General features: G+C 32.5%; 2 protein-coding genes across 2 annotated transcripts in view; both read left to right on the top strand.

Moving 5' to 3' along the window:
- The window catches only part of LOC137393673 (uncharacterized protein DDB_G0282077-like), a 33,599-nt gene extending 31,894 nt beyond the window's left edge, over positions 1-1,705 (top strand). Inside the window, exon 4 of the mRNA XM_068080314.1 lies at positions 1,625-1,705. Within this exon, the coding sequence (XP_067936415.1) occupies positions 1,625-1,629 (5 nt within the window). The 3' untranslated portion in view covers positions 1,630-1,705. The remainder of the gene's footprint in view (positions 1-1,624) is intronic.
- A 7,440-nt stretch (positions 1,706-9,145) lies between these two features.
- LOC137393672 (uncharacterized protein DDB_G0282077-like) lies at positions 9,146-11,184 on the top strand. The gene is made up of 4 exons (XM_068080311.1): positions 9,146-9,162; positions 9,410-9,543; positions 9,773-10,470; positions 10,991-11,184. The coding sequence occupies exons 2-4, from the start codon at positions 9,446-9,448 to the stop codon at positions 10,993-10,995; spliced, it is 801 nt and encodes a 266-aa protein (XP_067936412.1). The 5' UTR covers positions 9,146-9,162; positions 9,410-9,445; the 3' UTR covers positions 10,996-11,184.
- Positions 11,185-13,127: the final 1,943 nt, after the last annotated feature.

The following is a 13,127-nucleotide window of genomic DNA, read 5'->3' as shown; positions in this document are numbered from 1 at the left end:
CATTGATCATGTAGGCTATCATAAGAAATTGCGGCTAGTGCTTGTAAGTCAACTAATATCAAAAGCCTTCTGAAACACCTTGAGTTTGTTTGTTTGTTTGTTTGTTTGTTTGTTTGTTTGTTTGTTTGTTTGTTTATTTTCATCTATAATATAACCACAAAAAATAACATGAAGAGTGTTTCTAACAGTATAAAAAGACAAGAGAAATAGAAAAAAAATGTCACTCCAGGGAAGGTGATGATGAGGTCCCTGTGCGCAATAGCAAGGCTAATCAAGGCGCGGAACCTGAAAGTAGAGTCAACAGAAGTATTTATTTAGCAGAAGAGTTATTTATATTCAGATGCACATGAATTCCTGTTTAAGCGGTAATCTTCGCATTTTTTCTTATTTTTTGATAATATAGCATAGACATATCATAGTTTGTTTATGATACTTCAGAATCAGAAAGAGTAAGTCTATGGGAATAAGATCTGGAGAATTACAGAAAGCAGTTGGAGAGCGATATGAGAGAAGAGCCAGCCAATAATTTAAAGAAGGAGCTAACAAAGGATTTAGATCTCAGCCCAGTCAAAGAGTTGGAAACAGGTTCAGCCAAGAGATGGGAGGAAGAGCCAGCCAGGGATTTGAAGAAGGAGCTAGACCAGAGCTCAGATCTCATTCAGATGAAAGGGATGAGAAGGGACCTAACCAGAGGCAGGGAGGAAGATTTAGCGAATGGTTTGGAGGAGAAGCTAGTGGGTGGTTTGGATCTCAGTCAGGTCAAAGAGTTAGACAGGGACCTAGACGAGGGCTTGGAGCAGTCTGTAAAAGGTTCAACAAGATGTTGGTATAAATATTTTATAAAATTCTTTCCTTAATATTAAACTATTTAAGGTCTTTTGTTGTCTCATAGCTTGATGAACAGTATTTAATGATTAGTGGCTTCTCCTTGTAAAAACTAGCTCAAGTATTTTGAGGATACATTTGGCATGAGCGCGAGTAACGTTATTGGTGTTTTTGCTTATAGCTAACACTTGTTCAAGTTTAGTTACAGAATGGCTGAATTCGCAATTTCATCATTCCAAAATTGTATATTTCAGTAAGTTGTTTAACTTTTCTTAATATACATTGAATTCATAACTTTAAACCTGTATTACAAATCATACATCACAGTACCTGCATCTTGAGAAAAGTTATAATGTAATAACTATCATACTTGTACATCGTTTCAAATATGAAACAATAAGAATAGTTAAATATATTTCTGGTATCAATATTAAATTTTTTTGGTTTATGTGGATAATTCCCCAATTTTGTTTATTTACTTCTAATTCACCTACTAAACTCACTGTACATGTGGTAATGCTAATATATCTTGGTAAATTGAACACATAAACTTACATTTGCATTACACATTATGTATATCACCTTTCCTTTGTCATGCTTAGCAATAATATGTTAACAATTATACTTCTCTTAACATATGGAACAGTAAGAATATCTCAATACATTCCTGGTATCAATATTAACACTTTTTTGATTTATGTGGATAATTCCTGAGTTTTCTTTGTTGTACTTCTAAGTCAACTACTAAAGTCACTGTACATGTAAGAAATGAACTTATCAGTTGATTCATATTTTGCAGGCTAAACCTATGGACACTTACCACAACCTTCAAATACTGACATTTGACTGTCTCATCTGATGGAGTGGATGGTAAACACTATGGAAACATTCTACTGCATTGTGTAAAATTGAAATCTATCAACTGTTAATTTTTTTTTGTATTTTTATTATTTGTTGATTTAAATATAATTCATTCAACTCATAATTTTTATTTATAAACTAAAATGTGCAATGAAAGCAACTAACAAAAGTGAACACAATGAACATTAATATTTAGTATTATTGACACAAATCAAGGCTAAAAGTAACAGGGTGAAATGTGCAATACTCTATTGATCTGAAAAAGGTCGAGGGCAAATTACAAGAGTGAAAAGGCAGTCAGTGTTACCCACCCTTGCCGTCGATAAAAAAGAATGTATTGAAACATATTTTAGTTTACCTATTTGTTTGCAATATTTTAAACCAAGTGCAATTATTTATAAAACTAAATAAATTTAGTTTTGAGAAGGCCAACTCTTTTATTGCAAATATTAGGTATTGACCGAACTCAGCAATCTACTTTCCGGTTTCACTTAAAAATGTCAAGGAAATAATTTTTATGACAGTCCGTACAATCAATAAAGTTTAATAAACCTTTTCTACCTGTTGACTTGTGATCTGAAACACAGCTATAGGATGCACTCGAACTGTCAACGATGCAAGGATACTTTATTAATAGTATTATAGAAGACAATTCTAGAAATAGCTCCTTGAAGCACATAAAGTTAGTTTGCATAAATTATAGCGCTAGCTATTGAGACCCTAGCAAAGATCACAAGACCATGTGGTCAGCTTTCTTTTTCCTTTTATATACTGTTTAAATACAACTTGCTTAAAGCTGAGTATTGCTATTAATTTTGGTAGTTTTGTTAGTTAGGTGGATAAAACATTTAATTACTCTACAATGGCTGTTTTATTTGTTCCTTAAATATATGTACTTAGAATTGTCATTTAGACTGATCTAATAATGGCTAATAGTTACACAATTTGCTAAGGACCACTCCATCAGGAAATTGCGTACTCATAAATGAAATTAGTTATTTGCACTTGAACTGTGACATTAGTCAGTTTCTTCCATTCATTTGTGCTTTTTGTCTTATAAGTTTAAATTTTTGAAGCCTGCAAGTGAACATAAGGAGACCTGCTGGCTATGTCTCAGGACTATAAGTAGTTTCTTTTTTACAACATAGTCACTTTCTCTTTATAGTATCCAACAACTCTTAAATCAGGTTTAGCAATTCTTACCTCATGGCTTAATTTAAACTCTAGTATTTCATTATTTTTATGGAAATCCTACACTTAACAGAATGTCCCAGTGTATGACCTTGTTCACTATTAAATACCAAGAAGCAAAGATAGATGGCAGGATAATGCTACCCCTACCAACCATTGTTAATTGACAGGTCATAAACTAATACGTAATCAATCATAATTGTACTACTGATTGTCATGAAAGGGATGGTAGTGGAAACTAATGTTGAATTCTAATGAGAGTTCCGAGTCTGGGTGAACTTTGCAAAATACATGCTGATGCAATCTGTCTTTCTCTTTGCCCTGTTTAAATGATTCATATATCAAAGTTGATGTAAGTTTGATGGTTAAAGTAAGTGTATTTATTACTGAAATATAGGTTAAAAAGCTCATGTAGACATGAATGAGATGTTTAGACTAGCTGTTGTAGGTATACATACTTTTATCATTCAGTGTAGACTGTGGTAGACAGTTCTCAAAGATTCCTAAAGGCCTTTAATGAAAACTCCTACCACTGTCATTTAATGTTGTTGATTGGAAACACTGAAAGGTTAAAAGTCTGCAGCTAAGTGCATCGTTTAACATATGTATGTGCTAATATACTTTTTTGGACTTTTCAGACAAAATTAGTAATTTTTTCAAAGTTGACAAGCAAATTTATTCAGTTTCTTCTCGATAGTTTTGTAAAATTTTAATGACCTCATCAATTATTTCCATTTATGATGGAGCAAGATTCAACAAAGTACAAAGTCAAAGCTAATAAACATTGCCTTACGGTGAGACTATCCTTATAAAGAAGAGGGCAGTAAAATATACATGAGTAATTTTAATTCAACAGTCTTTTGTTTTCAGTTTTTCATCTGTTTTTTATTTTCTTCAAAAACTGCCAAAATTAGAAACACAATTCTTAATAATTCACGAGATTAGTAATATGCTCTTTCTTCAATGTAAGCTTAAATTTTCTTTAATTCCTGTTATATTAGCAATGACTTATCCCACCACCAAACACGAGCGAAGCGATTGGTTGGGAGATTTATAATAAATGCAAATGCGCACACAACTCCCAAAAAATTATCCATTAACGGCTGGGACCAAACCCTTGAACCGAAATCTCATCAACAAATTTAACCATTTTTGTGTAGGGTCGTTTAGGTATAATAATGATACAAAACACATATAAACCTATTTAAATATGTTACCAAGTCTTTGAAAAGTTTCTGCATTATCCTAAAACTAACCCATCTGATCGGATTATATACATAAATAGACAGATTAATTTGGCCTAAAATCGAAATAAAAACTTGGCAAGCCTGTTTTAATTAAAATTAAGACCGGCCAACAAAATTTCGATAAGGCCGTGTGACAGAGAGTGGAACCATGAAATCGTGCGCATTTCACGAGGAAAAGCGTGCACATTTCACCAGTCTATGACATTGTCCAATTGCCGAAGGTTTTATGTAATTAACGTGGAAGTATTGAAAAGTAATCGTTTCTTTTTTTGCCGATTCTACTTGGCTCTAACATTTTGGACACTTATAATGAGTACTTTGGTATTCCGACTGATGTTCAAAGCAGTGAAAGTAAAGGAAATGATGATGATATTTTTCTAACGATTCTTATAAGATTATTACAATATTTAATTGTAAGAATAATTATTAGATTTCATGAGATTATTATAATATTTAGTTATAAGAATAATCATTTGAATTTACAAGATCAAAGTATATAGTGACATTGCAATATGTTACTGTAATTATTTTTCTAAAGATTTTGTTGATAATACTGCGGCTGTGCCCAGTATCGCGGTACCCAATATCGCGGTACTGCTAAGCCGTTTTTAATATCTGCAAAATTAAGTAATAGGCCTACATTCTTTTTAGATGTACATCTATTTTTATGACAACCAGCTAAAATCTGTTAGATTTTTAAATTCAGCATAACTTTTTAGATATAAATACAGAAATCTAGATAAATACCTCAACTTCTTAATATTGGTTGCTATGACTAATGATATACAGCCCCCCCCCCAGCCTGTGTATATTACACAGCAGCTTGCCATTTTACTTCTAATATTGCATTTCTCCTGTTGCAGGGAACAGATATAAACATATAATATTTTCCTTTCATTATTGCTGTTTGTTGCACATAATAACACCCAGTATACATTACAGCTACCATTGCAGCTACCATTGCAGTTCTCCTATTGCACTGCAGTGCCATTTGACTGCTCATATTGCATTTCTCAACCGGCAGTACCCTTACTTTTTCCATTATAACTTTGGTCGTGGGCTGTATGACAGGGGAATTTCTAGTGTATTATAATGACACAAAGAGAGAACACAACTTAAATCAGCGCCAAAAATGCAGTACAAATTATTATACACAGTACAAAGTACAAACTATTATACGCTTATGTTGCACACACTTGTGAAAAGGTATTTAAAACGCACATAATGATACAATCATAAGGTTTATTCTATAAAAGGTTTTCTGACATGCGTCAGCTGGTATGAAACTACTGTCCTATCAAATACTACATAAACAGAACAACTTTAAGTAGAGTATAGATATTGATGAAGAAGACCAACATCGTTGTGTTTAGCAATTAATTTTCCAATAGCATGAAAAGGAGATCTAAAGCTTTTACCTCATGGCTTAATTTAAACTCCAGTATTTCATTATTTTTATGGAAATCCTAGACTCTACAAATTGTCCCAGTGTATGACCTTGTTCACTATTAATTACCAAGAAGCAGTAGTAGATGGCTGGATACTGCTACCTCGATTGACAGATCATAAACAGACATGATCATGACAGATCTTCATTATTATTATTATTATTATCATTAATGTCACTCAATATTTTTGTTGTGAGTTTGGATCTGTCTTTTATATTTTTCAAAAAACTGTAAAAAGGTTTTAGCCAGTACTTCTACAAAAGATTTAGTTAAAAAAATTACTAAATTTTAAGTGGTTGAAGGTAACGCGATGTTTCCAAGTTATTTTTAATTTTAAAACTATAATAAGTTGTAGTAGTGATTTTCGACAGTCTCTAAATACAATATGTAGTTCATAATAACAGCTGCTATCAGGAAGAAAGTAGCTAAACTTACTACGACTCGCTTAGATTCAAACCGTACATACAAGGTTTTAAAATTTTTCTACAATTGCTCTTCTATACAAAACAAGAAAAAAGAATTCAACACTCCTTAAGCTTATTTTCTTGGCATTTCAACTTTTCAAAGTATTTTGTATTTTAGACAAAGTTCTGAATTTAAAATGATAGAGTCCCGTGTGTTGTTCAGATAAAAGAATGAATACAGATTTTGACTAAATTATTACTGGAATTGCTGTCTAGCCACCATAAGTTGATTGATACGACAGTAATATGGTTGTACCAGATTATAAACAGGTTTATAATTTCTTAGTTAAGAGCTGTTATGGCGTTTAATGTAGACTACACAATGGTTGTAAAAAAATGTAGGGTTGTAAAAAAAGTTTAAATGCGAATCACGTCTATAAATAACCATTCATAGCACACGATGAAGTTTTCATGGATGGCTTCTCTCAACTTACAGAAGTTATAAATGCTGGTCGCTGAGATGCTCTCTGTGATCACAACATCACAAGGTCATATAATTTGATTTCATTGCGCTTTTATGTACAGTTCAAATACAACTTGCTACCAAATGTGTATGTTACTATTATGATTTATTATTGTACATTAGTTTTGTTAGTTAGGTGGTTGTACTCACTACTGTCATTTAGACTGGTCTGACAATGGCTAATATGTACACAACTTGCTTAGTACCACTGTTACAGGAGATCGCATACCTATATAGACAAACTAGTTATTTACACCTAAACTGTGAATATCACTATTCTCTTCTATTATTTATGCCTTCGGATATGTTCACATGTTTGAAGCTTGCAAGTAGATATAGAGAGAACTTGCTAGCTGTTTATAAACAATATTGCTTGTACTTTATTGAGCAGTGTTGTCGGATTGAAGCATCACACAAATTTGTATCTGATTAGAACTCTTTTAATGTTATGAAAGCTCAATGCTGGTTTTAGTGAAAAAGAAGTACACACTTTGAAGCAATTTTATACAAAAGATTAAAAGTACAAGACTCAAGTCAATCTATACTATTTGTCAAAGTGGTTGAATTATCAGTCAAACTATTATATTTTTTTGAATACATAGGAAACTGTTCTTATCATTTAGAAAGTTGTAAGCTACCTACCCTAAGTCTACTCTATACTTACTGTGTACATTAGTGGATGACTAGCACTTATTTATTTGTTTCTAGCTACAGGCAGTGCAAAATATATGTGCAAAGGGCTACTGTAAAACTATATTGCACCACTGAATACCACACAACCAATAATAAGTTAAAGTAGCATATAGGTAATGGTGACGAAGATCAGCTTTGTTGTGTCTAAAATGTAGCTAAATAAAGACATAGATAACAGGTCTAACAACTCTTACTTCAAGGCTTATTTTAAAGTCCGGTTTTTCATTATTTGTACAGAATTCATAGACTCACAAAGTGTCCCAGTATACGACCTTGTTTCCTATTAATTAACAAGAAGCAGTAGTAGATGGCTGGATACTGCTACCTCTACCAAATGTTGTTGATTGACAGATCATAAACTAATATGTAATCAATCATAATTGTACTACTGATTGTCATGAAAGGGGATGGTAATGGAAATGGATATTGAATTCTAATGAGAGTTCCAAGTCAGGATGAACTTTGCAAAATATATGATGATGCAATTTCTATTTGCCAAGTTTAAATGATTCATATTTTTATACTTTATGCAGGTTGCATAGCTAATGGGAATTTTTTCTATTGAAATCAATGTTAGAAGCTCATATAAGCCGGACTGAAATCTTAGGAAAGGAAGGCTGATGTTCTAAAAATACAAACCTGTTTTCTCCAGAATGTTGTCTGTTAAACAGTTCTAGAGGGTTTCCTAAAGGCTTTTAGTCAAAACTCTTATGGCTTTCATCTGTTACTAATGGTGGGATAAAATAGAAAATTATAAAACTTCAGATAAGTGCTTTACTTAACAAAGGCTTTTGCTAATGTGCGTATTTCACACTGGCAAAAAACTTTCTTGGACTTTATTTATATGACAAGCAGATTTGCTCTCTTTTGGCATGGGCTTCAATAGCACCATCATTGGTTTCTATTACTGATGAATTAGTACAACATTTAATCGAAAACAAGCTCAAAGCTGATCAACAATGCGTCGCAGTCAAAGTATTCTTAAAAAAAGAAATTGTGGAATATGGTAGGAGTAATTGTCACTAATGTTTTTACTTTGACAACTTGCCTGTTTGTATAAAAGATTTGATGCAGTCGCTAGAGTTAAAAAAGTATTAAACTTAAATCAAAGCATCTAAATTTTATACTGTGGCATCCATTTTCTATCATCATAATTTATTTAAAATTTGATTAAAACTCACTGTCACTATAAATTTGTTAAACCTAGCTTCTGGCAATTGCTATTCAGAGATCATGAACTAGCTGATGACCATGAACTAACATCTTTTCTAATAGGTTCTCAAGACCGATAGTTTACTAGTTTTGTTGTTAGGTAATAGAGGTTAACATTCCAAATTATTGTAGCCTATCAATTCACGGATACTCTTAAGATGAAGATAAAAAGAGAAAGACATACATATAGACCACTTTGCCTTACTGCTTGTTGATCACCCAGAGTAGATAAAAGACATACAATTTACCACGTTTAGTCATTAGGGTCTGTTAAATGTAAAGATCTACAGTGAGAAGCAATATTGACGATATATCCCGATAGGCCAACAGCTCGTACCATTGCTTTTAATAAGGAGAATTTTTTTCTGATTGAGTTGTACAGAGAAAAAATTTAATCTTATAAATGGTTCATTTAGAATTATGATGATTTTGATCAATTCATATTTTTAATTGACTTTGGTGAATACAAAATTGCAATGAAACTGAGAGATTAGGTGTCCTGTACAACAATGTAAAAAGTGTTGAGTGTCATAGAGTGTATATGAAGCAGGATTTTTAAGAATTCATGGCAATAATAAGAATAGATATGTCTCAATTTTTTCTCATCATAAGAATGCTATAATAAAGTCAGAGAGTCACCACAAAAAGTACTGAATCACTTCCTAAGTCCCAAAATTGGCAATTGATGAATATTGAAAAGTATAAAAGGCCATTTATTTGAGAAAGAGGTTAGTTCATCTACAAACACATAGGAAACAGTAAGTAAAAAACCCAGTTAAGTGAAACATACACTACAGTAAGTTTAGTAGAATACTCTTGTGTTTAAAGACCAGATGTTATATACATCTGGTCTTTAAACACATCATTCTTTTAGTTGAACATCAAAAGAAGGCAGCAATCAACATATAGTCAGCATTTCAGTAGTTGCTTCTGTCTATTTGTTGTGGTGTTGACTGATTATATCTACAGTACATAGTCTTACCAGCTCAACCCTGTATCTTGTAGATTTACAGATTCTCTAAAGCCTAGATACCTTCTGCTATGATGAAATTTTTGGTAGCGCTTATGTCTTTCTGCCTCGCTTTCCTTCAGATCACTGCAAATGGCTTTCATGGCAGCGACAGCTTTAGTAACTCTGGGTAAGGTTGTTCATTTTAGATTTCAAACTTATTGACCATGTATTATTTTACTTATGAAAAATTGCAGCTATTGTTTGTAAAAATACAACATCACCAACCTTCTGAAACGATTCATGTTATTCAAATTCACATGTACATGGATTTCTGTTTAACCAGTAATCTATGTATTTATTCATTTTCTATTCCTAATGCAACATAGACATCTAATAGTCTGTTTATGATACTTCAGAGTCAGAGGTAGTAACTCTATGGGAGCAACATTTGGAAGGTCACAGAGAGAAGGTGAAAAAGGATATGTGAGAAGAGCTGACCAAAGCATTGGAGGAGCTGGTCAAGGTGTAGAAGTAAGAGCTAGCCAATCTCAATCTGGATCTCAATCAGGTCAACGACTTGGACAGGAATCTAGTCTAGGGCATGAGAAAAGAGCTAGCTCCAGGTTTGCAAGAGAAGCTACTGGAGGGTTTGGATCTCGGTTTAGTCAAAGAGTTGGAAAGGGGTCTAGCCGAGGCCATAGAGGAAGCGCTAGCCAAGGGTTTAGTGGAGGAGCTAGCGCAGGGTTTAGATCTCAGTCTGGTCAAAGAGTTGGGCAAGGATCTAGCCAAGGGCATGAAGAAAGAGTCAACCCCAGGTTTGAAGGAGGAGCTAATGGAGGGTTTGGATCTCAGACTGGTCAAAGAGTTGGGCAAGGATCTGGCCAAGGGCATTTGGGAAGAGGCAGCCCCAAGTTTGAAGAAGGAGCTAGTGGAGGGTTTGGATCTCAGTCTGGTCAAAGAGTTGGGCAGGGATCTAGCCACGGTCATGAAGGAAGAGCTAGCCAAGGGTTTGATGGGGCAGCTAGTGGAGGGTTTAGATCTCAGTCCGGTCAAAGAGTTGGACAGAGATCTGGCCAAGGGTTTAGAGTAAAGTCTGAAAAGGGTTCATCAAGATGTAAGTATAAATATTTTATGAAGTTCTTTTCTTACAATTAAATTACTTAAGATCTTCCATTGTCGCATAGCTTGATGAACAGTATTTAATGATTAATGGTTTCTTCTTGTCATAATTTTGGCAAGTATTTTGTGAATGTATTGGCATGAATACAATCAACTTCATTGGTTTTTTTGCCTACATCTGACATGTTAGAGGTGAGACATTGATTTGCTGAATTTACACTTTCATTATTCCATTACTATATATCTTGGTAAATTGAACACATAAACTTTCATTTGCATTACACATTATGTATATCACCTTTCCTTTGTCATGCTTAGCAATAATATGTTAACAATTATACTTCTCTTAACATATGGGACAATAAGAATATTTGAATACATTCCTGGTATCAATACTAATACTACTTTGATTTATGTAGAAAATTCCTGAGTCTTGTTTGTTTTACTTCTAAGTCAACTACTGAACTCACTGTACATGTAGTAAATGAACTTATCAGTGAATTTTTATTTTGCAGACTAAATATATGGATACTTACCACCACTTTCAGACAATTTCATTTGACTGGCTCATCCGATGGAATGGATGGTAGACACTATGGAAACATTCTACTGCATCATGTTAAACTGAATTTCTTCAGCTGTTAATCTTTTTTATCTGTTTTGTTATTTTTATTATTTATTGATTTAAATATAATTCATTAAATTAATAGTTTTTATTTACAAACTAAAGCCGCAAGGTAAACAACTAGCAAAGTTGAACACAATGAACACTAATGTTTAGCAGTATAATTAATGCAAATCACAGCTACAAGTGACAAGGTGAAATGTACAACACTCTGATGATCTCCAAAAGGTCAAGATCAAATATTTCAAAATATTTCTCTGCAAGAATTTGCTAAGCTTTTTGCTTAATAAAGTATTGGTAAATTATATGAATTGTTCAATTCAGCTCAGCATCTACTCGACCCATTTACTATGGCTTAATGTTGATAGAAACAGCTTAGACAAAGTTATAACACTTCATTACAATGTTAGACAGCTATCTTACAATCAAAATGGATAGAAACTGTTAGAGAATACTTACAGCTACACATTGACATTCACAGTTTCCACTGAACCTATAAATGAGCTGTAAGTTGAATATCATAAAATCAAGTAGCAGTTATAAAAACCTTTAAATTACTATTTTTGATTAGAAAGCCAATAGTTACTTAAATTCAGAACTTAGATTAGCATTAACTTAAATTCATTTAGAACCGTTTAAATTTTAAAGCATCAAAAATAGGTCAATAGAAATAATTTTTTATTTTCAAGTTGTTTCTATGGTAAAGTCTTACAAATGCATCCTTGCTGATAGCTGTATATGGATATACTTGCTGATAGCTGTATATGGATATACTTGCTGATATAGTGGATATATGAAATGCAGGTTGAGCTGATGACGGAGGTACAGCTTGTATGGATTAACCTAAGTAAACTTCAAATAAAGTTTACTTAATTACATTTTCGATTTTATGTTTGAGATTTTGTATATTGTCTTTGTATTTGCTGCTTACAGTAAACTTTATATTTGTTCGATTGCAACTTTCTTGTTTTCAACAGGGTCTTTGAAGTCATTGCTGTCAGTTCATAAACAACAAGATGAAGAGGTTAAAGGCTAGAAACAACTGTATATCCCTGAACCGTTGCTAAACGTGGTTTGATATAAATAGTGATTGACACAGTTATTAGTTAGTATGAATAATTAAAGGTACTACCAGTTCTTGGGGATATAGAGAAACTAACTTTCAGCCAACTCTAAATGTATGAACAGCTATAAACTTGGAATGACCATAGTTTCTAAGCTTTAAATCATTAAATAAGTTGTTTATATTAGCTTGCCTCATTTAGTGATCCATGAGTACATAATATCTTGTAAGTATACATGGGGTCACAATCATCTGATTGCTTTTTTGAAATTTCAAAAGTAATTTTTAGGCATTTCTCAGTGACTCATCTTTTACTTTAATATAAGAGTTTTATAATGAAGAAAGATAAAGATATCTTCATTGTTGAGTTTGAATAAATACAATAACTTTGTAAACTCTCTTTTCTACTTTGTGACAGTCTGCTTCGCTGCTGGCTGTCATACGTTAACACTGATATAAACAAAAGCGTAGTAGTAGTGAAAAAAAGTGCATAAACTAAATAAGAATGTAAATCTGCTAAATTTAAATAAAGATAAACAAATATATTTTTGTTAAATGAAGTATTAAAGTTATGTTAAGTTAGTTATTTCTGTTAGTGTATCTTAGAATAATTTCTATGTACAGTATTCAGTTTATAGTGTCATAGGACTTTGGATATGAGTAGTGTGTATTATACTTTAAAATAATATTAGTATATTTAATAGAAATAAATAATAAAGTGTTATTAAAAATTATTTATTCAAATTAAATTTAACCTTATTTTTCCTGGTGTTCTGTAATACTTTTAATTTGGTGCATAAAAAGTAGGTTATGATGGGCAGCAAACCTTTGTTTTTGTTTTTCAGTCACGCAGTCAGCCGTTATGAACTGTTCTTTGGTAAAAATTTCAATACACATCTACATTCTTTGACAGAAAAATAAGTAATTCTGATTCATTATTGTATTGTTTATGGATTGTGACAGC

Source organism: Watersipora subatra, chromosome 4 (genome assembly GCF_963576615.1).
Source record: "Watersipora subatra chromosome 4, tzWatSuba1.1, whole genome shotgun sequence".
Taxonomy (NCBI): Eukaryota; Metazoa; Bryozoa; class Gymnolaemata; order Cheilostomatida; family Watersiporidae; genus Watersipora; species Watersipora subatra.
The sequence above is the reverse complement of the archived record's forward strand: the minus strand, read 5'-3'. Positions and strand labels throughout refer to the sequence as shown.